This window comes from Meleagris gallopavo, chromosome 11 (genome assembly GCF_905368555.1).
Source record: "Meleagris gallopavo chromosome 11, MGAL_WU_HG_1.1, whole genome shotgun sequence".
NCBI classification, from domain to species: domain Eukaryota; kingdom Metazoa; phylum Chordata; class Aves; order Galliformes; family Phasianidae; genus Meleagris; species Meleagris gallopavo.
In genome coordinates, this window is record NC_139414.1 from 19,120,599 (window position 1) to 19,145,303 (window position 24,705).

The 24,705-nt window shown below is 47.8% G+C and overlaps 3 protein-coding genes across 3 annotated transcripts; all 3 read left to right on the forward strand.

Annotated features, from left to right (window-relative positions):
• Window positions 1-1,479: 1,479 nt before the first annotated feature.
• SLC2A2 (solute carrier family 2 member 2) lies at window positions 1,480-10,065 on the forward strand. The gene is made up of 11 exons (XM_010716927.4): window positions 1,480-1,634; window positions 2,003-2,098; window positions 2,200-2,480; window positions 3,187-3,311; window positions 4,362-4,477; window positions 5,012-5,174; window positions 5,298-5,485; window positions 5,945-6,049; window positions 7,584-7,685; window positions 8,001-8,204; window positions 8,371-10,065. Exons 1-11 carry the CDS (start codon window positions 1,602-1,604, stop codon window positions 8,560-8,562), a joined length of 1,605 nt encoding a protein of 534 aa, XP_010715229.2. The 5' UTR covers window positions 1,480-1,601; the 3' UTR covers window positions 8,563-10,065.
• A 3,154-nt stretch (window positions 10,066-13,219) lies between these two features.
• Window positions 13,220-16,002, forward strand: EIF5A2 (eukaryotic translation initiation factor 5A2). Its single transcript, XM_085232796.1, has 5 exons — window positions 13,220-13,380; window positions 13,604-13,784; window positions 14,825-14,929; window positions 15,315-15,446; window positions 15,896-16,002. Exons 2-5 carry the CDS (start codon window positions 13,620-13,622, stop codon window positions 15,953-15,955), a joined length of 462 nt encoding a protein of 153 aa, XP_085088922.1. The 5' UTR covers window positions 13,220-13,380; window positions 13,604-13,619; the 3' UTR covers window positions 15,956-16,002.
• Window positions 16,003-20,058: 4,056 nt separating this feature from the next.
• Window positions 20,059-22,135, forward strand: RPL22L1 (ribosomal protein L22 like 1). The gene is made up of 4 exons (XM_085232797.1): window positions 20,059-20,186; window positions 20,400-20,492; window positions 20,929-21,050; window positions 21,887-22,135. The coding sequence occupies exons 1-4, from the start codon at window positions 20,178-20,180 to the stop codon at window positions 22,029-22,031; spliced, it is 369 nt and encodes a 122-aa protein (XP_085088923.1). The 5' UTR covers window positions 20,059-20,177; the 3' UTR covers window positions 22,032-22,135.
• Window positions 22,136-24,705: the final 2,570 nt, after the last annotated feature.

The window sequence follows — 24,705 nt, forward strand, 5'->3', positions numbered from 1 at the left end:
GTTATGTTGCAGGCGGATCACTCCTTCATTTCATGTTGTTCCCCTCTCGATGTGACTGGTTCAGAATACGCAGCTTTAAATGATTTTTTTTTTCAGTTGTGGGGTGTTGGGGTGCGGCGATGAAATAAAAGAGAATTGTTGCGTATGAACACAAGGCACTTTGTGAATGTGTTATTTAAAACCACGGCCACACAAACCGATCAGAAGAAACCAAGAGGAACAACTCGGTCCCTGCCCTCACCCCACTTCATTACTTAACCACCACCGATCACGCTGCCCCCCACCTTCCCCAGTCCAGGGCTCAGGACCAGCCCTAACCTGTGCCAGGCAGCACAGCCCCATCCAGACCCCATAACAACCCCACGGAAAGACATCTGGGGTCACCGGGAGCCACATACGTGCTCCAATTGCCCTGGGTGCAGCACAGCCCTGAGTGCTGCTGGAAACCAGCTGCCCTGCAAACACCCCTCCTGCCCTTGTTTTGGGGGATGTAAATGGCCTTCCTTGCCATGCACACCCCGCTGGGCATCCTGAAGGCTTTTCCTCACCCCGAGCAGGGATGTGGGAGGGGGCTCAGCTCGAGGGGCGGACGCAGAGGCTGGGGCTGCATGAACGCAGTGAACCCTTTACCTCAAGTTAAAGTTTTACTCTGAGCCCAGCACAGCGATGAGCAGCCTTCGCCTCTCTATTTCTCCCTGTATGGAAAGCACCCTCGGTGCCCATGCGGAGGCTCCTGACGGACAGCACCGTGACTCACCGAAACCCATTGGAAGGCAGCAGCACCTGTTGGCATGTGGGGTTCCAACCCGGGCCATGCAGGGTTTCAGCACAGAGCCGAGCAGTACCAGTTCAGACCAGATCCACAGCACCGTGCAAAGTCCAAGACCCGCGGGACACAGCATCAGCCATCACAGCAAGTGGGGCTGTCTGCTCACACCGCCACGGGCTGCTGGGGGACAGTGGGGTAACGGTGGTGCTCGGGGTCATTTGGCTGCACGGCGTCTGTGTGTCTGCGTACAGCATTCCCTGAGCGCCCCGAATGCCCGCACGTGGTGTGTGCAGGCGCTGCAGTGAGGGCTGCAGCTACGTGCATACAGACACCTGGATGCATCTGCATCTGTATACGTTTGCTGTTCACAAATACCTTTTAAAGCAACTGCCAAGTGGTGTATAAATAAAAGACGTACTCATTCCTAGCATCTTTGTTCCATGTGCTGGAAAGGTTTCTTCTTGCTAAAATTCAGCAAGTTTTGTGATACAGTGGATAAACCCAATACAGAAGCCAGCACGGGCGCTGAGCTCCTCAGTGTGGCTGCGTTCCCTGCTCCCCAACATGGCACAGTGCCGTATAACAGCCCAAACTCAGTTGACCACCGCACTGCCCACGTTCCTTCTCTGCCCTCAGAGTCCCTGTTCTTCTATTTGTCCCCCCCCCAAAATGCATGGGTTGGCTCTGAGCTGAGAACTGCCAGGAGGACGGGTTTCTCATTAACTCCGGAGGTGATATAGTCCCATCTCCTGCAGCACGGCCACTTCTGCTGCCCCTGGTGTCCCTTCTGCAAGAGTGGGAGCAGCTCAGCACGGTGTCCGGAGGAGTGGGGATGGATGGGAAAAGCAAAATGCAGGCGGAGAAGGTAACTGCTGATGGTGGTGGGCACTGGGATTTGGAGGGAGAACAGCACCCAGGGTTGGTGGTTGCTGCACGCCAACACTGCAACCAGCAAAAATACCCCTCTTAATTCACTGCTCTGCGATGTCTATGTACAAAACCAGAGCAAAGGGGTCGGGGGGTTATTTTTTAAGATCTTTGTCACCTCAGAGGGTAATTTCAAGCGCGGCAGAGTGAAAAAAGTACTCTCACCAGCACTGCTGAAAGCCAGCAGCTTGGTGTGTCCTCCCAGCTGCACTGAGGGGTGCTGCTGGGACACTGCAGGGGCATGGGTCTGTCCCAGGGCTGCGTTCTTCCCGGCTGGGGCTGAGGCTGTGCTCTGCTCCCTCCCAGCACCTCACAGGAACGTTGGTCCTCTCCGTCTTCACCGCGGTGCTGGGCTTCTTCCAGTACGGCTACAGCCTGGGTGTCATCAACGCCCCGCAGAAGGTACGTGCCCAGCAGGGTCCTGGGGAGGAAAATCCCCGCAGCAGAGCCCAGGGGTGGCTGTGGCTCTGAGCTGATGGCATTTTCCTCTTTGCCTGCTGCAGGTGATAGAAGCGCACTACGGGCGCGTGCTGGGTGCCATCCCCATGGTGAGGCACACCATCAACACCTCCACGGACAATGATGCTTCTATCACCGTCACCATCCCAGGCACAGAGGCATGGGGCAGCTCCCAGGGGACGCTCCCACCCTCAGCTGGCTTTGAGGACCCCGCCGTGTCCCCTCACATCCTCACCATGTACTGGTCCCTCTCTGTCTCCATGTTTGCTGTTGGAGGCATGATCTCCTCCTTCACCGTGGGCTGGATCGGCGACCGGCTGGGGAGGTGAGCAGCTGCCTCTGGCTCCAGTTGAGCAAAAGGCATCACCCAACCCGAATTGTCACTGCATGCCCACTATAAGTCTCTGCTTTGTGCTCTAAAAAATTGAGGTTTTCAGCATAATTTTGTTGGGCAGATCTCAGTGGGGTTTGAGGGCTGGGAGGGACCAGATTCGTTTCCTTCGGTATTTACAGCTTTACGCAGAGCCTGGAGATGGAATTTAGCACCTGCCCTCCTGCTCCCATGCGCTCTCCAGGCATGTGAGTCCCCACTCTCCAACTCCTCTCCATGAATTTCAAATTCATAGAAGCACATAATCGTTAAGCACATAATATAAGGATCTTCAAGTCCAAACATAGTACACTGCGTTAGTACAGTGTAAGCCTTTATGTCTGAATTTTCTCCGAAACATTCTTCTTTCTTGCAGAAATACCACTTGTGCTATTTTGTCTAATTCAGTTAAAAAAACATCAGACCTCCAAAACAGTGCTCCAAACATCCCAGAGGTCTGGCTTTTTAAAATCCTAAATTACAGATTGGGTGTTTTATTTCAGTGCTCAGCCCTCAAACAAGAAGCCAGTGAGCAACCCTTACAGACACTCCAATTCCCATTCTTTTCATGCCAAAAAAGAGAGGGCATTTCAGCAGCGTTTGCCATCTGTTACAACCCCTGGTTTCCCTGCACCCCACTGATATTTCTGCTGCCCCGCAGGGTGAAAGCCATGCTGGTGGTCAATGTCCTCTCCATCGCTGGCAACCTCCTCATGGGGCTGGCCAAGCTGGGGCCCTCACACATCCTCATCATCGCTGGGCGGGCGATCACGGGGCTGTACTGCGGTGAGTGCCAGCGGGGCGGGCGCAGGGACCAGGAGGGTTTCTCAATTTCTGCAATATTTAGGGGTTTTTTTAGTTCATAAAAGGTTTCTCCCCCATGCTCCTACTTCTCAATCCAGGATCTTCTGCACGGTATTTGGGTCAGCTCCATCATTAAATCAATTATGCTAGAAGGGAGCTGGATCCTCCTCGTGGGCAGTGCCTCAGACTTCAGGCTCAGTCTTGGTGGTGACTGTCCCATGAGTGTGCTGTTAATTGTACTGTTTAACAGGTTTCCAAGACAGCAGGCTATCTACACCCAGACTGCAGATAGTACAGCAGTGCTGTGGGTAGTGAGGAAAAGATAGCAGGCAGATAATATGGAATTACATTGGAATTAGCTTAGAAATACAGTTTGTTATCGCTGTTACTGCTGTGCTCTGATGGGTCAAGGAAAGCCTGAAGAAAGCTCTTTGCTCTGTGATAACTGCTCCCAGCAGAGCTCTGCTCCGTGCTGGGCTGTGCGTGTGCATGTGCACCTGAACAGCCCTGCAAGGAATTGGGCTGGATGGATTGGATTGCAAGGGATTGGATGGATGGGGTGTGGGATACGGGATGTGTGATATGAGATGTGGGATACGGGATGTGTGATATGAGATGTGGGATATGGGGTGTGTGATATGAGATGTGGGATACGGGATGTGTGATATGAGATGTGGGATACGGGATGTGTGATATGAGATGTGGGATATGGGGTGTGTGATATGAGATGTGGGATACGGGATGTGTGATATGAGATGTGGGATATGGAGTGTGTGATATGAAATGTGGGATATGGAGTGTGTGATATGAAATGTGGGATATGGGGTGTGTGATATGAGATGTGGGATATGGAGTGTGTGATATGAGATGTGGGATGTGGGGTGTGGGATGGAGGATGCAGGATGCTGCATGCGGTACATGAAATGACAGACGCAGGATGTTGGATGTGGGATTTGGGCTCCATCCTCCTTTCTAGTTTGGGGAGAGGTCTCTGCTGCTCACAGAGGGGTGATGCTCATGTGCTCTGTGCAGGGCTCTCCTCTGGCCTCGTGCCCATGTATGTGAGTGAGGTCTCTCCCACTGCCCTCCGAGGAGCACTGGGGACGCTGCACCAGCTGGCCATCGTCACAGGCATCCTCATCAGCCAGGTACAAAGGGAAAGCCACAGAACCAGAGAGAGCATGACAGATATCAGGGGATACATGGTGGAAACTTAGAGAAATTTTTCACATTCCATTCCAAAACTGAAGGAGAATTTGCCTGAATGGGATTAAACTCCAGCCCTGAGTCAGAGGTGTGAAACATCCCAAGGTCTTCTGCCCACCCATGTGAGATTTTGGTAGACATCTGGTCAGAGTCAGACTGGATGCTGAGCATGAGATACTCACTATCTAAGGATAGTTCTGTCAGAGGGGTAGGGAGCAGGGAGCACTATGCACTGTGTTGGGTGTCCCCACCATGTGACAGACTGGCACATCCATGAGTTCATCCTATGTGACATAGCCAAAAGACTGCATCTTCTTACTCCTGAAAAAAAAAAATAAAAATGGGGGAAAAACGTGGCAAGTCCTGCTTGTTGTGCTGCGGTTACGAAAACGCTTTGCAAATAGTGCAAAGAAAAATGCTGCCCACGCATCATTTGGAAATCTCTCACTGCTTTCCAACATGCTCCATAATTCCAGGTCCTGGGTCTGGACTTTCTCCTTGGCAACGACGAGCTGTGGCCGCTGCTGCTCGGGCTCTCCGGGGTGGCTGCTCTGCTGCAGTTCTTCCTGCTGTTGCTGTGCCCCGAGAGCCCCCGCTATCTCTACATCAAGCTGGGGAAAGTGGAGGAGGCCAAAAAAAGTAAGAGAAATTCTGGGTTCACCTGACTGTTCTTACACCACCCATAGTGTTACCTCCGTTTTGGCCAGAGAAGGCTCCTTCGCCGATCGTCTACTATAAAAGAATTCTGAACTTTCTCTTAAGGTTTGAAAAGGCTCAGAGGAAACTGTGACCCGATGAAAGAGATTGCTGAGATGGAGAAGGAAAAGCAAGAAGCTGCGAGTGAAAAGAGAGTGTCCATCGGGCAGCTGTTCAGCTCCTCCAAGTACCGGCAGGCTGTGATCGTGGCACTGATGGTTCAGATATCGCAGCAGTTCTCAGGCATCAACGCGGTGAGACTCCCAAAAATGTTAAAGAAACCCTCACTGTCCTGCTGTCCTTCACTTCCACAAGATAGGAACTGCCTTATGCTTTGAGAGAAGGGAGACATTGGAGTCGTTTCAATATAATAATACCCAAAAAGCTCTTCAAACCTCAGTCCTATCACCGTATTTGTTTCCAACAGGCAGTGCTGGCAATCCAATTTTGGAGATTAAACATGGGTGGAGGAGAACTTTCAAAAGTGAAAATGTAATAGTTCAAGGGGGAAATTTAGATGGGATTTTTAACTCCCTCAGGTTCTTTCAAAAGGTTTGGCTTTAATTATTACAATAAATAATTTAAAAGTTAAAAGATCAATCACAATTAAATAACTTCGAATGCCAGGCAAGCAGGATAAATCTTTCCTTCAAGAGAACACACAGTTACAGCAGCCCTGTTACCTAATCCTTCATCCTACTGCATTTTGATAGATCTTTTACTACTCTACAAACATTTTCGAGAGAGCCGGTGTTGGCCAACCAGTTTATGCAACCATTGGCGTTGGAGTGGTGAACACAGTCTTCACAGTTATCTCCGTAAGTAAATATGTCTGCCCTAGATTCCCAAAATGAGATTTGATTTTGAAACTTGACTTCATGCTGGAGCTGGGGCAGGGGGTCATGGTTTTGCAGAGCTGCTCATGCGTACCTCAGGGGAGAATCCTTCCCTGGGCATCCCCTCCTCTGGAAAATCCTTGCTGTCAGACAGCACTGCTCAGTGCCTTGCGAGTGACAGCTGACAGCTGATCTTGTTCAGGGAAGCTCAGCTAGATCAGCATTGAGCCCCAAACAACAGTTACATTTGAGACTGTGATTCCATAGGTCCAATCTGCCCCAGGAGCAGGCAGCTCATAAGCTCCTTCTTATCTTTGGTCTTTCAGATTTTTCTCTGCATGCACACAGTGCCTGCATGATCAATATCCAAAGGCTACTTCATAGCAATAAACAAACAGAGCACTTTTCCTCCTCAGATCTATGCAAAGCTCTGCAGCAATAAAAGGGTGGTTCCAGCTTCCCCAGCCTTCCCATCCTTGTCTATCTCTTGGGAGCATTAATTCAATTCTAATCAGCAGACTTTTTTTTTTTTTTTAATGTTATTATTACTATAAGAAGAGCGGGAAATGCCAAGGATGACCACCTCCCTCATATCTTTGGAGCACATTAGGGAGTAAAGGACTTTTACCCACAAGGAAGCGGGACTAGATGCAATGGAGAAATACAGGTCTTAGCCCATCCTATGGAGGTAGGAGGCCTTGGGGTGAAATTTCTTTAGAGAAAGTCCATTGCAGTTCCCGTGCAGAGGGAAAGCCATGAGTGTTCATTGTGAAATGAGGCACAGAGGCTGTGCCACTGGAGGAGGTCTGCCTCCGGGTCAGATGGTCTCCTGCAATTCCACAGCTACCCTGGGGACGTTTGCTCTCTTGGCCATCAACACTTAAAGAGTTACACACACCTGTCAATGAATGACAGCCCCTGACTAAAAGGCAAAATAACTGACAGACAGGCAGATCTTGGCAAGGGGAGAGGAGGCGGAGGCTCTGCAACTCCACGAGTCAGTAGGGTGACCTGTCTCCAGAACAGAGCCCATCTCCTGGAAGTGTAAATCATTGGCCGTAATTACAGGAAAAGGAGATGTCTGAGGTTGAGCAAATGGCCACAAGTGTCCTTTAAAGTGGAAGGGAAGAAAAGGCAGCTTCAGAGGCTGATGTAAGGTATCTCAAGGCAAGTCATGTTTGTGGCCATCTGGAGCTACCTCCATCTCCTTGTTGGGTGAAGCCGTTGGTACAGATACAGATGGCAGAAGCTGGATGAGATGACCAGAGTCCAAGAAGTGCTGAAGGATCAAGTTGAGAGTTGTGGCTATCAGCTAAGCAGGAATCTGGGAGCTGCCAGGGCAAAACTTCTGACTCCAGCTGCCACACAGGCAAGGTGCAGTGGTCTCTCAACCACGTGAGCTAAAAGAGCAGGAGTGAGGTGCGGTGGTGGTAACGAGCTGTTTGCTGCTAACAGACCTGATTGACCCTCCTAAGAGCAGCACTGCTAGGGACTGATCATACATGCGTTCCTGCAGGTCTTCCTGGTGGAGAAGGCAGGCAGGCGCTCGCTGTTCCTGGCTGGTCTGATGGGCATGTTGATCAGCGCTGTGGCCATGACCATTGGACTTGCACTCCTGGTAAGGCTTCATCTTCACTTTTTCTCTGTAATTTGCAAACAAGAAGAGAAAGCATTCCTCGAGATGAAAGCTCTGCTTGTTCATCTTCATCTCATAGAGGTTTGGAAAATATTTGTTCCCAGAAGGGACAAAATGGCAATAGCTGGAGCTGTTTTTTGTCATGTAGCACCTGGGGACATTGCACCCTTTGCATCCTGCATGTGCAGCCCCTACTTGTCTGAATAAAGAGTGATTTCTGAAAAAGAAACTTAATTAATTAACAATAATTAATGAGAACCGTGCTGAAACCCTAACACCGAGTGCATCCTCTTGCAGAGCCAGTTCGCCTGGATGAGTTACGTCAGCATGATCGCCATCTTCCTCTTCGTTATATTCTTTGAAGTTGGGCCTGGGCCCATCCCCTGGTTCATTGTAGCTGAGCTGTTCAGCCAAGGCCCGCGCCCCGCCGCCATCGCCGTTGCCGGCTTCTGCAACTGGGCCTGCAACTTCATCGTGGGGATGTGCTTCCAGTACATCGCGGTAAGAAACCTCCCTAAAACAGCACCAACGTGAGGCGGGTGAGGTCCCCAAGGCAGAATAGGGGATGTGTACGCGTCCCCCGGATCTCCGAGGCTATGCAGGCAGGGGTGACGACAAGCCATGCTGTGGTCTGACGGCTGTGCCATGCTCTCATTGCCCACTGCAGGATCTGTGCGGACCGTATGTGTTCGTTGTATTCGCCGTCCTCCTTCTGGTCTTCTTCCTGTTTGCGTACCTCAAAGTACCCGAGACGAAGGGGAAGTCATTTGAGGAGATCGCAGCTGCATTCCGCCGCAAGAAGCTCCCGGCCAAATCCGTGACAGAGCTGGAAGACCTGCGTGGTGGCGAGGAGGCGTAGGGGCATGGCCACACACACGAAGGAGGGATGCAGAAGGAAACGTTAGGCAAAAGTCTCATTTCACAAACACCTTGCAGGTGCCGGCACAGGAGGACACATCAACTGCGGGACTTCACAGCGCTGCCTGCACCATCCAGCCACAGGTGCCAAGTTGGCACTTTGCTCTGAAACTGTTGGCACAGCTGAGCTGCAGGAAGAGCCAAGGAAAGAATGGGAGGAATACCGTACATGTGTGCCTCTGTGTCCCACTGCATTGTGGCAGGATGATCTTACTAGCAGGCAAAGCATTACATTTAACAGGGTCATCACTCAGCTGGAATGAAGGAAAAAGGGGTTGGGTGATGCTGAAGCCTCATACCTTCAGCTCTTCTTCTCATGCTTGCTGCCTCCTCCTGCTGAGTGATCTGAAGCCTTGAGAAAATACCTGCTAGCGCAGCTGTGTTAGCAGCACACTGCACAGATCACAGATCCACAAAATGGTTTGGGTTGGAAGGGACCATAACGTCCATCCAGTCCCATAGGCAGGGATACCTCCCATTAGATCAGGTTCAAAGCCCCATCCAACCCGGCCTTGAATGCCTTCAGAGATGGAGCATCCACAGCTTCTTGGGGCAGCCTGTGCCAGGGCCTCATCACCAGATGGAGTCTTACAGGAGCAGAGGGGACATTCACCTCCTTTTCCCTGCCAGTCACACTTCTTTTGATGCAGCCCAGGGTACAGTTGACTTTCTGAGCTATTAGTGCAGATTGACAGCTCATAGTCATCCTTTTTTCATCCACTCAAGTATTTTTCTTCAAGGCTGCCTTCCATTCAGTCATTACCCAGCCTGTATTCATGCTTGGGATTGCCCTGAGCCAGGTAGAGGACCTTGCTTGTTGAACTTTAAGAGGTTTGCATGTGCTCACCTCTCAAGCCTGTCCAGCATTTTTCAGTGTTTCTCAGAGAAACTAAGAAACTCTGTCTGGGTTGATACGTGTGGTTGCAGACTATCTCTCTTCTCTTTCCTTGTAGGAAGCTGTTCCTCTCTGTTTAATCTCTCCCATGGTGTGACCATTGCCAGGTCGCCTCCCCCCTCTGCCCTCTGTCTTTTTGTACAGTGCTTAGATCAACTGTAACAATTAATGATTACTTGAACTTTTAAGATTTGTATATTCCTTGCTGTGAAACAAGGCCTTCTAAGAAGTTTCTCAGGATAGATACCCACTATTTATTTAGGAAGAAACATCAGTGCTGCTCACAGGGACCTCACAGTGATGACAAGTACTGCAGTGGCTGTGATGGGAATGTTCATGCTCCCCTCTTTGGGCCTGAACTTCCTTCTCATGCAGACTTTGCAAATTTTTGGCTCTTTCCAAGCAACTGGAAGTGCAGGCACGAGGTTCACCAGGACCAGCATTGGCCCCATGCGTTCAGTGGAGAAGGAGATTTCACCATTTCCTGGAATGCCTGCAATAACAGCAATGTTATCTGTGTCTGTTACATAAAGGTGACCATGAACAACATCTGCAGCGTGTGCTGGCTTGTGCTGTTGTCTCTCCCCTCTGTACATCTCAGACACACGTCCATCTCCAGAAAGGAGGGATTTTTTCCAGTAGGGCACATTTGCTCTGTGGGTGGCAGCTGCAGAACGTCTCTGGTGGCATCCAGCTGAGCTTCGTGCAGATGCCTGAGGAGCATCAGTCAGTGGCTCTTTCAGGAAGGACTGCGTTCAAAATGAATAACGCAGCGGTGAGGTATCATTTGTTTAGCAACACAATGAGCCAGGCAGCCTTTGTTTTCCTCTGTGTTACCAAATAAATGACAACTAAAAGCCTGAATTGCTGGTTGTAATGTAGCACATACATCAGTTTAACAAAGCCCACGCTGCCATAGGTGTATTTCTGAACCCAAGAGCCACTTGGGTAATATGAGTGTAAAAATGGTTACCAGCAGAAAGATATCTTCCCCCTGTGTGCTTTTCCACAGCCTGTTGTCAGCACACTGGGACTCCTGAGAGCTAACGGGTTCTCCCTTTGCTTGGTCAGAGCTGAGTTGAGCCTTTGTGCTTTTTAATATTATTCTTTCATCTGCATCATCCCCTACAGATGGTATTTTGCTTATCCTGGGATGTTTCCAATCAATTCTGCTACATGGAGAGGATGGCAGAGTTGGGAGCTGCACAGTACTTTGGCAATTCCTGTCCTCGCCATGCTGCTGGTAGGGATGGAGCTGATATGCCGGGCTGAGCTATCGCAGTGTACTTTTACCGAGCATGGGGATGCAGGAAAGGGTCACAAGGGTTGGTCAGATCTGCAGATATGTTTACGTCTGCCCTGTGCCATCAGGCTGGCAATTAGCACGTTATCTGCCTTTGTCACACGTGATTTCCAGCTGAAACTTGTTCTTATGACACAGCTTGTTCAATCATTATTTTTATCTCTGTGTTACAGTTTTGTTAAGTTGCTAATCATTAAGATTTAAAAGACCGAGTCATACTTATTAGCTAAATGGTCGTTGCACTTTAGTTAACATGCAAAATATGTTCCTGTACCATGGTTAGCTAATAACGCAATATAATTAATAGCCCCTGAGAAAGCATCTTGTCAGCAAGAGCTTCGACAGTGTTTTCCTAACATGCTGAGATGACAGCCATTAAGACTTTTCTGTTATGTCAGATAAATGGCGAACAATATCTAGTTTCCCACACTCTAGGCGTAATTTCAAAATTAGTTTGACTTTCCTAATCCAATAAGCTCGGGACATTTGGCTCCATTAACACTTTTCACACTCATTTATCACTGATTTTTCTGCCTCACTTCAACTTGTTTTTCATCATGGAGAAGAGGTGCCCTCCCTCTCCTGACTCAAACAGCTGATGAGGATGGAGCTGAAGCACTGCACACGCAGGGACCAACGCTGTAGGGTCTGATGGTGCTCTGTGTCCTTATCTTCCACTGAAACCCACAGGGGTTGAGGAATTGCAAGGCAGGACAGCAGATCCGGGGTCAGAAGCAGGGCTCCCCGTGGGGCACATGTACTGGTATTTGCGTGGCATCAGCCTGGGAGGAGCGAATAGCAGTTGCAATGCACATCTCCTCCTCCTGGTGCAAGTTCCAGCTGGTTCCAGCTGGCTCAGTGTCCCTGGCACTGTCACACTGCTTGCCTCATACCTGCAGTGTGCGCCCAAGGTAAATCTGCCAGCAGGGCACATACCTTGCCCAGTCACATCCGCACAGCCAGGCAGAGCACACAAGTCCAGAGCGACCAGGGAGCAAGAAGAGGCAGCGTGATGGGAGCTGAAAGCATGCCAGGACACACAGCCCCTAATCATTGCAGGGACATCCCAGAATCCCGTTCTCAACGCCACCACAAACACTGGATGAGCTGCTGGTGCTGAGCTCAGTCTTGGGAGAAGCAGGGGGTGGATGGCAGCGTTCAAGCAGTGCCTGGAGCAGTGTGCAATGCCTACAGCAAGGGCACAGCAAAGGCTCTTTCATCTGGTTCAGGCTGTATGCAGGAACACCGAGGGTCTGCTGAGCCCAGTGTTGTCCTGTGGGGGGGATCGATGTGCCAGGCGAGCAATGCCTGCCGTGTTGCGTTGAGTTTGCTGGCAACAAGGCTGTGTGTTTGCCCCAGAGCTGGCTGAAATATATGTGGCTGAAGCTGGGCTTTAATGAGGTGCTTCAGGGCACTTCTTCAGTGTATGAACGAGTCGTATCTGCTCTCTGCTATTTTAAACCTTCCAAAAGCTCTCTGACACTGCTTACTTCTGCTGCATGACTGATATAAAGATTGAGAAGGAGAGCTGAAGATCGATAATGCACTGAGCCTGCTCAAAAGAAGAGACATAATCCAGGTGTGCAGTGCTCTGAGCACACCTGCAAAAATAGAAATACATGTAAAGATGAGAGGCCCTGATGGTTACAAACATGCCTTGAAACCAAACTGCTGTTGTTGTACACCAGTACTGCCAAGAAACACACTTCAGAAAATAAATGCTGATCCGGACACAGTGATGCCTGCAAGCAATGACTGATGCATCTGATTTTCAGGTTTTTTAATGAATTTCTGATAAAGGCTGATGGAATATTTGTGTCTAAAAAAGAGATATCAGCCATCTACAGCTGCACCTCAGCAAAAAGCTGTGGGTTAGTATAGGAGATCACTCGGGGCACACCCAATTCATCTCTTAATTGTACAAAATGAACCAAGTTCACAACCTGACACTCAAAAAAAAGAACCATCATTCAGCTTGGCTCCATCCTGCCGCAGCGTGCACTCAGAAGAGCTGGTAGCTCTCTGTACTTCATCGTAAGGCAAGATGCCCTAGAGCACGTGCAACTCATCGCACACGTGTCGGCAACCAAACAGTGCACATGCATGCACGAACACGTAACGGTGCGACCCAGGCACCGCTTATCAGCCGGCACAGAACGGCGCAGCCGGCAGCCTCTGCCCACGGCACTCCGCGCCGCGGCGGCCGCGCCGTGCTCCGAGCCCGCAGCGCCCCCCTCAGGCCCGGCGGTGCGGTCGCTCCGATCTGCTCCGAGGCCGCCCCCAGGCGGCCGTGCTCCGCGCTCGGTGCCGGTTGAGCCGCGCCGCTCTCCGTAGCACCTCGCACGTGGCCGGCCGAGGGCCGAGGGGCGGAGCGAGACGAGGCGGGACGGACCAATCAGCTCGGAGGAAGTGAGCGGAAGCGGGGGGGCGGGGCGCGGGGCGTGGTGCGCGCGCTGCTCGCCGCCCGCCGCCCCTTCCCGCCGGCCGCCGCAGTGGTCGGGCGCGTGTGCGCGGCGCCGTGCCCCCGCCCGCCCTCCCGGCCGCCCCGCCGCGCTCCGCAGGTAACAGGGGCCGTCGGAACGCTTCCCCTCCCCCTTTTCCCGTTCCTGTCCGTTCCGGGCCTGGCGCTAACGGCCCGGAGGGCGGTTGGGCCGCGGCGCTGAGGGCCCCGAGGGCGGGCACGTGGCGGGCGGAGCGCGGCTACACCGGCACCGGGACGGGAGGGGAACCGGGGGGGAACTGGGGAGGCCCCGCGCTCGGGCCGACGCTGTGCGTTCCCCGCAGCCCCGCAGCCGCCGTCATGGCCGACGAGTTGGACTTCACGACGGGCGACGCCGGCGCCTCGTCCACCTATCCCATGCAGTGCTCGGCGCTGCGTAAGAACGGCTTTGTGGTGCTGAAGGGGCGTCCGTGTAAGATCGTGGAGATGTCCACCTCCAAGACGGGAAAGCACGGCCACGCCAAGGTGAGCGGCAGCGCCGCGTGTCCTCCGCCCCGAGCGGGGGTGGGGAGGGCCGGGGGGCAGGGCCGGGCCGGGCCGGGGGCTCTCCCTGCCGCGGATTGTTGGAAGGATTACGCGGCGGTGGTGATAAATGTGCGGCGGCGGGCAGGGTAAGTTCTGGAAGGGGCTGATGAAATCCCCAGGGCGTGGTTGGACCGCGCCGGCTGCCCCAGCGACGCTCCCCGGCACGCGGCGTGGTGCTGCCCCGCAGTTGGCTCTGCAGCTGTCCGGGCTGGGCTCCCCTGCACTCATCCGGTGAGACGCATCTACAGACGTGGCCTCGTTTGATTCTTAAGCTTCCACGGCCTCGTGTGACTATGTGTGAAGTATTTAGTGTTTGTCCAAACTAGAGGCTGCCAAGCCTTTGCTGTTTTTTTTGTTGTTTTTTTTTTTTTACCCTATTCTTCTCCTTGCACTTCATGGCTTTTTTTTTTTTTTTTTTTTTTTTTTTTTTTGCTTTTACTTGCATAGTATTCCTAAATACTGAACCAGTTGTAAGAGTGAAAGGAGCTGAGCAGGATAGGCTGTAAACTGCTAATCCATGTGCTACCTGCTCTGAGCAGCTGCTGCAGGCACCAGGAAGGTGGGAGCTGCTTTCTTCTCAGCACGTGGCCACTTCCGTTCTCCTTAACTTTCTTGCTGTCACCGGCCCTGTTCTGTTCCACACAACAGCTGGAACATGAAATAAGTGTTCTTTAAACAGTCACAAACCAAAAGTCAACCACGTTGAGCTTTACCTTGTATTGTAAAGTGATGGAAGGCGAAGGCTGTAGCCTTTATTCATTTCCTTTAATGGATGATCTACAATGTGAAAGGATACCTTAGGGGCCTTCTTTTAGGGCTTGGGCTGCTCTCATACAGCAAGCAAAGGATTTGAGGAGAATCTTGTCTCACGTGTTGTCTCCTAAAAGACAAGAAGCCCCGTATGGGACCAGCAGTACTGATTTCAATGGCATTTGGCTTCTTTAGGATGGAGAGTAACTGATCTTTCTTTTTTCTTGTAGGTCCACCTGGTTGGTATTGATATCTTCAATGGGAAAAAGTACGAAGATATTTGCCCATCAACTCATAACATGGATGTCCCAAATATAAAGAGGAATGATTATCAAGTGAGTTAACGTTATCTTTCCGTATTTAAATAAGTCTAAAACTCCTAACACTACAAGTAAAATATTTTTTTACCACAAAACTGCTTGTCAGTTAATGAAGTACTGTTGCCCTCAGAGAACTGAGGGTTTGGCAGATGTCTAGATGTGGCATTACTGAACCAGAAGCATTTGCTCAACTGTTAAAATGGTCAGAATTGTCCGGATAGAAATCTTCTGCTTACTGTGCCACCAACCTCACAAGGCAAATTAAATTAGGTTCTTAACTGTTACAGACACAGTACTAAAGAACTAGTGTAACAGCTAACTGTTCCTTCTGCTTGTCTTCGCTTGCTGCCTGCTAGTGATAATGATGTTAAACTTCCTAAAAATGAATTTCTCTTCACAGCTGATAGGGATTCAGGATGGGTATCTCTCCCTGCTGACAGAAAGTGGCGAAGTTCGTGAGGACCTAAAGCTGCCAGAAGGAGATCTGGGAAAAGAAATCGAAGGAAAATTCAATGCCAATGAAGATGTGCAGGTAAGACTAGAGTAAAGCAGACAAGAAGAGAGATGCTTTAATTGTCCTTGCCTGACATCAGAATAAATGTTCTCCATTGTGTAGTTATTTGTATTATTTCATGAAGAAAGGGTTAGAAACATGGGAATTGGTTCTTTGGCAAGTAGGACATCTGTGTTGGGGCATGCAGTATGGCACTGAAGCCTGGCTCTGTTGACCGTGAAGTGATTTGAGTCTTCAGATACGTCAAGATAAATCGTATTGGTGCTGTCTGCTTAGTGTAGACTGGAGGTTCCACTCTTTCTTGTGTGGAGCTTTGTGAGATAATCTGGGCTGTAGAAACAGCTTAAAGTTTCTAAAACAAGTCTTGAGATGCCACGATCTTGCACCATGAAGTGTGACTGGCTGTAACTTCTAGGAGCAGTTCCTCTGTGGGGGGTTGGAACTAACCTGTGTGTCTTTTCTTCCAGATATCCGTCATAAGTGCAATGAATGAAGAATGTGCTGTAGCCATAAAGCCTTGCAAATAAAGAGGATCGCCAGGCACGGGCAACTGCTCAGGTCTGGATAAACCACAGATCTTTAAATTTGGTTCTGATTGTCACCAAAGCTCTGGCCTTCACAAGCAACCTCATTTCTTTTTTGAATTGTTACAAAGCAGTGCTGGATTCTTGATTAGTGTTGCAGGCTAACTGGCAGTTTTCAAAATCACTGAGATTTTAATTCCTTAATTGTAACTATTTTAACATTCCTCTGGGTTTCATCTATGGATCTAAGAAACCGTTCAGGTGTTACTAGTGGATATATTTTTTTATTTGCTTGAGCAAAACAGTGTTTGTCTGTATGAACAGACAAAATACAGTATTCAGGGGCTTTTAGATAAGCTAGTAGGTATCTAGGATTATAAGTGACCTAGAGCACAAATAGTATTTTTCTTGACATGTTTAGATAGAACTGACAATAAAAGTAGCTTTTTTTTTTTTTTTAAATCTTAAATATTTTGTGGATTGGGACTCTTGCAGAACTGTAGGTACCAATCACAAATTTTAGACCAAGAAACTCAAGTGATCAAAAACGCCAGCTGGCTTGACTAAGCCCCAGTGGCCATGTGCAACTTAACTGTATTACCTCTGTATTCTTTTTTGCCAACTTGTTGGCTTATTGTAACGTTAAAATGGTGTCAAAGCCTACCTGTGGTTTAGGCAGGCAGTTGAGTTTTGAGTAGATGAGACATAGATAGGTCAAGGTGAGAATGGATGCTAAAGCTATAGACTTTCACTCGAGGCCTTTGTCAGACTTAAAGAAAAAAAAAAAAAAAGAAAAAAAAAAAACACAGTTCAGTTGCTCTCCTTTGTTGTATTTATCTGAAACTATAAAAGGGTGACAAACTCCGCGGGAATCTGTTGCAGTGCTTCCAGCTTTGGGTTTCAGTCTTCAGGTTCAGACCATATTTTTGTAGCGCAAGGACCACGTGCTTTTTTGAAAAGTGGGACAAACTGTAGCATTGAGCCTAAATTAAATGCATGTGTGGTTTTTTTTTTAATTGAACTATTGTATTTTCAAAATACAGACTTGACAAACAATACTGAACAACCATGGCTTAACTATAAAAGTAACTAGATAGCTGAAAAAGTTAGCTCCTATCCACAGGAGTTTGGAGTCATTGAAACACATGTGCATGCCTCTGTAACTATTTAGTAGCTTAATAGGCAAACACAAAGCTTTACAGAACTATTCATGAAAGGATAACTAGCAGCTCACTCTTGATTATAGCATTCAACTTGAATTCAGATACTTAGAGACTCTTCATAGGTGGGAAACTTCTTAGCCCATGGCTCAATCTCTCCTCACAGTGGGTAAAACATTTCATGGACTTGCCTTAAGTTTCAGCAGCTATCAGCTGATGTAGGACAGCTTGTGAACACCTGGTGTGCTGTGTTAGGCAACCTGCACAATTCAAACTGTTGGCAATGAGAGTCAGACTTAACACTGCTGCTTACTGCTGAAAGTGTTTCCAACTTGTACTCTCTATTCCCAAAAGGGCTCATAGCAACTATCCTGACCTGCCCTTGTACATACCTGCGGTAGGGCTTAGCAAATTTTGGAAGTCTAATGTAGTGGGCAAAAGCATGTTCTTTATAGACTTCTCATGATGGAGAGCAGTACAGCGAAGGTAAAGACAGCAATAAATACACTCTGGTAATAAAGCACAGTTACCTGGGACACCTGGCAGAAGTAGGATACTACTGCATGCTCTTACCTAGTACAATGCATGTTGCAAGTGAGCTCACTGAACAGCTCCTTGACTGAAATGACAGAGCTTTTCTAAAAGCTGTAGATCCAAGCTATTGAAATGCTTCAGAAAAGTTTTTAAGGGCATGCTAACAGTAGAAGCAGCTCTGCACTATGTCCTTTTCTGCCTCTCCATACCAGTACCTAAGGGACAGGCTTTGTCAGGGTTGAAGGTAACTGAAACCATTGATCATAGTCTTAACAGCAAGCCGAGCTGTGTGATCAGCAGCCCAATGGGAAGTCATCACTATGAAAGCTTTCTAAAATGCTTGAAATCTGTAAGACTTGGATTTGTTGTTCTAGTAGGGTTTCAGCCTGCTTTCAGGTGCCTGTCAGTCCCCCCCAAACTCTTGTTGTAAGACAGGTGTTCAATGCCACTGGCCCACAGTCTAAGTATTTCCTAAGACTGTGTAAGTTCTCAAGGACAGGGGCTGTTTCCATCCTGTTTTTACAAGTGGGATCCTGGCCTGACTGAAGTTTTCAGGTACTAAGGCAATCTAAAGATCAAGATTTTATGACCTCCAGCTTGCTGGAAGAACCCGCCTTGGGGCTTAAGGATGTCCTATTGCAACCTTCAGTTCTGCAAGACCTAAATGATTCAGTACTTCAATATAGGTTTGTTCTTATATACATAGTTGTCTTTTGTGAAGCACTTCAAACGCAATGGAAGTGCATAGCATTGCCTCGTCATGCATGAAGTTTCCCATAGATAATAATACATAAGCATGAGTCTTAAGCATAATCTCCAACTTTTAGTAAGGTTGAAAGTTGCTTCTAAATTAGAACAAGTCTTTGAGACACTTTTTCCAAGGTAAGATGTTTCAGTCTACTGTCAGAATAATTTGCAACAACTTTGTTATCAGTAGTCCATATAGATGCATATTTTTAAGATCTCTAAGCAAATGCTTAGGAAAATTCCTATTTTGTAGCTTTAGTTTTAAAACAAAGATCATCCGACTACTTGTTTTGTAGTATTGTCTTTAACACACTCAAACAAATTGTATCGAAATAGAAAACTAAGCTTCTGATAGCTCATGCAATTGCTTAAAATAAAGGCTGTGATGACTAGGAGGTAAAGACAAGTATTTCCACTCCAAACAATGCATTTTTTAATGGCTCCAATTCATTGAGTTTCTCATACTACTTTACAGAATTGAAAAGACTGTAGTATTTCCTGCCTCAAATGTTGGCATTTAATACTTCAAGATTTCAACAGATCCTTCAACTTGTTGCTTCTAATGGTGGTTTTTCAACTAGAGTCCTGCTAGTTGAGCCATGTTCTCAGGGCTGTTGTTTTTTTTTTTTTTTTAAGAAGTTAGCTGAATTTCATTGTTCTAATGTAACTGCTTTCAAGCCTCTCACAGGTTTTTCTAACCCATGATGTACCCACAAACGGTGCACAGTCTGTAGCTTCACAATACAGGTAATTTTACAGAATCTGTAAAGAAGTCAAACTTGTTGACAGTTGAAACTCTTATGGTTACTGCAGGTCAGTCTTACAGAATTCAGAATTCAATAAATCCCACTTTTTTTTTTTTTTTTTTTTTTTTTTTTTTTTTTTTTTTTGCTTGAGTGATTAGAATGTAGTTTGTCATGGTAGAATTAAATGTCAGGATCAGACAACCTTAAGGCTATGTTGCATATCTCACACACAAGTTACTGAAGGCACAGGTGAGCTCTGGTGCCTGTGGGAGTAACTTCTGCAAGCCAGGAGCTGCTGTGTTGGTCTGAATGTTGGCTCTGTGTCACTGGAAGCCCCGTTCCCTGTGCGGGGAGGAGATGCCCCCAGCACAGCAGCACCATTCCCTCAGAGCTGTGCCCTGAGGCAGCTGCAGGCCCGGGGCTGTCTGTATGAGGAGGTGTTTGAGAAGGATGCCTGTTTGAGAAGGTGCATTGCTGTTTTACACCACACCCACGACGAGCTCAAAGCGGTCGTTGTGTGCTTTGCTCCAGAAATAATCAAGATCTCAGTGCTGGGGGGGCAGCGGGGCGACGCTTGGGGTGATGGGGCTGCTGGGCACTGTGACGTTGGGGTGATGTGGACCTGGGGGGTGCTTTGGGCCTCCTGTAGCTTTGCAGTCAGCGCTCGCTCTGTGCCTGCGGGCCAACCCCGTGCTTTTTACGAGGAACACTTTAACGCTAGAGCAGCTCGGCCTAGAATTGTACGAGAAAAAGAGAATTGCTTTCGTTCCTAATGATAATTAATTAGAATAAATAAAGAGGTGACTCGCTCCGCTGCCGCCTATGACTCGTCCTTGGGGGAGGGCGGGAGGGACGACGCCTGAGGGACCCGCGGCCCCGCCCGCCATCCCGGCAGCCTCTGGCCGCACAGGCGCACCGCTCCGCCTCGCGCGTGCGTCATGACGTCACGCGTGCGCATGCGTCACGACGTCAGACCGGCTATAAGAGCGCGGCGTGCGTTCTGCCACTTCCTTTCTGCGAGCGCGTCGCGGCGGCAGCATGGGGCCGGTGAGTGCGGGCGGGGCGGCCGATGTTCGGGCAACCGGAGCGGGCGGGGAGCGGCACTGTGCCGGGGAGGAGCCGGCTGCAGCGGAGCCGCCGTCCGAGTGACGGTGCGGCTCCCCCTGCCTCCTTGTGGCGCCGAGGGGTGGGGGGGTGGCCGGGCGAACAGCCCCTTGTGGTGCGGAGCTAACGCTGGTGTCGTTGCCGTTTCGTTTTTAGCAAAAAGATAGGAAATCTAAGAAGGCGACGTGGAAGTTTTGCCTCGACCTGACTCATCCTGTTGAAGATGGAATCTTTGATTCCGGGAACTTTGTAAGTGGTGGCCGTGTGCGTGCGGGCAGGGCTCGGTGCGGTACGGCAGCCTTTGAGAAACCAGAATGTAAATAACATCAGCCACTTTTTAATTCGACAGCACTTCCTGAACGTTTCCTGGGCTTAAATATCTCGTATAGATGATGAGTGCCCTGTCCCTACCTACCCAGGCTGGGAGTGCCCCATGGAGCTGTGGGTGTTCCTGCTCACTGCAGAGCATTGCACCAGATGGCCCTTAAAGGCCCTTTCCAGCTCAAACGCTTCTGTGACTGTGTCACTTTAATTAATTGCAGCCTGGGAAGTCTGACAGCATTGCAGATGCTTACTTGTGGCAATGAGTGGTATTTAATGTTGCTTCATGACTAGGGTCCCTTCCCTAGTTCATACCTAGGGTGCCCTTCCCTAGTGTTCTATTTCTTCTCTGATGTCGAAACAGGAACAGTTCCTAAAGGAGAAGGTTAAGGTCAACGGAAAAACTGGAAACTTGGGGAACACTGTTCACATTGAACGTTTGAAGAACAAAATCACAGTGACATCTGAGAAGCAGTTTTCTAAAAGGTCTGACTGGACTTCTTTTCGTTGTATTTACAGAGTAGTGGGATTTGAAAAATGATAAGTAAATTGAATATGGCAGATTTAATATATATTAGCAAATAACTAATATTTCATAGTGCATGTTAATATTAGCACAATACATAGTTCAAACAGATTTGCAGGATTAGACACTAAAAAAATATCTTCTTAAAGGACAAGACTTAAATCACAAATTAATGTTCCTAATGTTCCTTCTAATACAGATATGGTAATACAATAAATGTCTATGTAGCTTATTGGAAATATATCAAGGAAATATGTTTTTTAAAATCACAGCTGAATTCATATCATGAGTGGCTGTTTTATTACTTAATTAGTTATATTAAAATATATGTGTACACGATATATGCCGTGGCAAGAGAACCTGTGAAGCCAACTGAAGCTTTCCTACAGTTGGTTTGTTGGAGCATGCAGTAGATCAGTGCACTGAGCTGGGTGCAATTCCTCCCCCACCCCTCCTTTCACTTTTCTGATACAGGTGTGCAAGTATCTGTTGTGTAAGAACAAGGTTAAGAGCAGAGAGAAGTGGCTCTGGAGGTGCTGGCATTGAGCTATGTAGTCAAGAAGCATCAAATAAGGCCTTACATACCAGGAATGAAAACGTAGGCTTGTTATCTGTTCCACATGATGATTTGTGATTTCTTGCTATAGTTAATGCAGTAAGTGGAATCACCCCTTGGAAAATTCAGCATATAAAAGTTACACTGTTCCCCTGTTAGAGCCATGGCACGAGCGGAGTACAGACATTGGTAAGGAACGTGAAATGCCAAAAATTCTAATGTATCATTATTGTTTGTAAGGTACCTAAAATATCTCACCAAGAAGTACCTCAAGAAGAACAATCTTCGTGACTGGCTTCGTGTTGTTGCATCTGACAAAGAGACGTATGAACTACGCTACTTCCAGATCAGTCAAGATGAAGAAGGGTCAGACTCTGAAGAGTAATAGAAGCTTAGCTTTATGCTCAATACAGCGTACAAAAGGAACATCTATTTATGAGAACACTTAACTTATTGGTGAATAAAGATTTTGTACTCTGTTTGACAGAGCGTGGTTAGTTTTCAAGCTCTTTTTTTTTTTTTTTCTTAAATTGTAATTAATGTATTAATAGAGAATCATTTGATTTGCAGTTTTATTTGTGTTGCTAGAAATTGGAGCTGTTCAACATGACATCAGTAAAAGGCCAGGTAGGAAAGCAGAACTAAGCCCTTCACCCAGCAAAATTCTGGGACGTTTACAGTGTTAAATGGTGTACTCAGGCTGCATGAAGGCAGCTGCTTCCTTTGGAACAGCCACATAGAGTGGGCTTTAAGCATGTAAAGCCAGAATTGGGTATTTAGAGGGAGTTAACACTGGAGTCTGCAGTGCTGTGTTAGTTTATAACAGGGATGCATGTAGGCCACAACACTGAGATTTTCTGCTTGGTGAAAGCTGCTAGTTTAAGCTGAAACATTTCCTTATGGATTTTTGATTATTTACTTCAGCACTGCTTTTGCTGGTAAGTTTTATGACAGACTTGAGAGTTTCATAGCGCAAAACAATGCTTTACCAGCCATGACACCCTCTTGTGCTACCTAAATCTAAACAAACAGTACAGAGGGGGTGGTAAGGGAGACCCCAAGGCACATGGAAGTTTGTCTCTTGTTATTTTCCAGTGTGTTTGAACAGCTGTTCTTAACAGGAAATAAGAGGATGCAGCATTTGAACAGCTGCTTGAGTAACTGCTGTTGTGCCCATTTGTTTCATTTTTCTGTTTCAGAACTAGCAGAGGTAAGGGAGCCATCCTGCTGCTTTGGATTTTATTTATGAAAGATGGTTTGGTCAGAAAATACCACAAGCTGGTGCGTCCCGAGGTTGCCAGCTGCCAGACACTGCTCTCAAGGTTTGTGTTGAGTAGATGCAGACCTCAACCTGGATCAGTGTGTAACAGCATGGGTAGCTGCCCTTGAGCTGCAACTGAAGCTGGGAGCCATTTCCCCTGAGCACCTGACCCTCTGCTGATTTTCAAGCAAGGGGTTTTTTTGCTGGAAATCCAAAGGGCAGCTAATGCTTATGTAAGGTGGTTACAGGATTGAAAGCTGATCATGCTTTCAACCCCGCAGTATGTTTTTTGTATCAAGCTGCAAGAACTTGGGGGGGAAAAAAAAAAAAAAAAAAAAAAAAAAAAACATACAAAATAACTACAGATTATTTGCAACACAAAGTTAAGCAAAAAAAAAAAAAACCAAACTGGCTAAGTTGTATTTCAAAATACATCTCCATCTATATTTTTTTCAGAATTGCCCTTTTATGTGGCGCTGCATCCTTTAAATGGGTCTGACACAACAAAACCATCCTGATTAAATGTAACAACTAGAGACAAAATCAAAAAGTCAATAGGGCTGTGCTACCTTGTTATCGCTCTCCTTCCTTTTAATGCAGTGCCGTGTGTTGTTACACAGCCTAACAGAGAGACATCATCATTCAACAAGCGCTGCAAAACAAGGGCTGGGATCTCAGCAAAGCACAGCTGGGTTTGGAGGAAGAGTGCTACTGCCATGTGAGTGGCAGTGGTCTCTGGGCTTATCTGGAGCAAGAATGGAGCCCAGGCAGCCCATTCCTTCCATGGGCTTCACAGGAAGAAATAGCTGCAGCACACAGACAAAAAGAGAACATCAGAAAAACCTGAACAATGGGAATTGTTTCATAACATTGACCATTTCATAGCAACAGAGCTGGGGTAATGCAGGTGGTGGGTGGAAATCAGCCAGTCCCCTTTTACATTAGGAAATTAAATTATCCAGATAAGAATCACTTGGACCTTTGGGTCAGTTCCCCCCCCCCCCTTCCTCTTTATTTATTTTTTAATCCACAGCTTAGTCTTGGGAGCACAACAGCATGGTAAGTTTTACATTTAGTTGAAATTGAGCATTCATATAAATACATAGGCTACGTAACCATATGCTTATATAATATACATATTATTTTTACTTCCATTCCTTTCTCAATAGAGGTTTTCCCCTCTCGTTTCTCTATAAGCATTTCTGCTAGGCTTTTCCAAATAAAATTGGTTTAGGAGAGACCTCCCACACATGAAGAATTTTGATGTCTGGCAAATAAAAAAAATAACAAAGTGCTTTTTCTTAGACGACAAGCTCAGCAGCTGTTACCAGAGCAGCAGTAGCAGATCTGCATCAGCTATTTGTTGTGAGCATACAGAGAGCTTTTTCTGCATCACCAGTTCTCTCTCATCTCTAGTGCAGCAGAACCTCACTGACTGCTATTAAAAAAATAAAACCAAAACCACACGCTTTCTGCCTGCTTGCTCCCTAAGCCTAAAACTACCAGAAATCAGCTTTATTATACAACCAAGGTCAGGAATAAAGAGCAAACCGCAGGCAGGAAATACCTGGAGAGGTGCTGGGGCACTGCTGGTATCGCAGAGCCATTTGGCAGTATCAGAGGTGGCACAGCCTCAGCATATTCCCAGGGCACCAGTACAAAGTAATTAGGAACAGAGAGGCCCATGGAAAAATAAATAAGAATAGCTTCAGTGTTCCAGAGGCAGGAAATGAATGCACGAAGGGAGCGATCCGATTACACCAAATACAGACAAAATAGGGATAAAAAGTTGTTTATT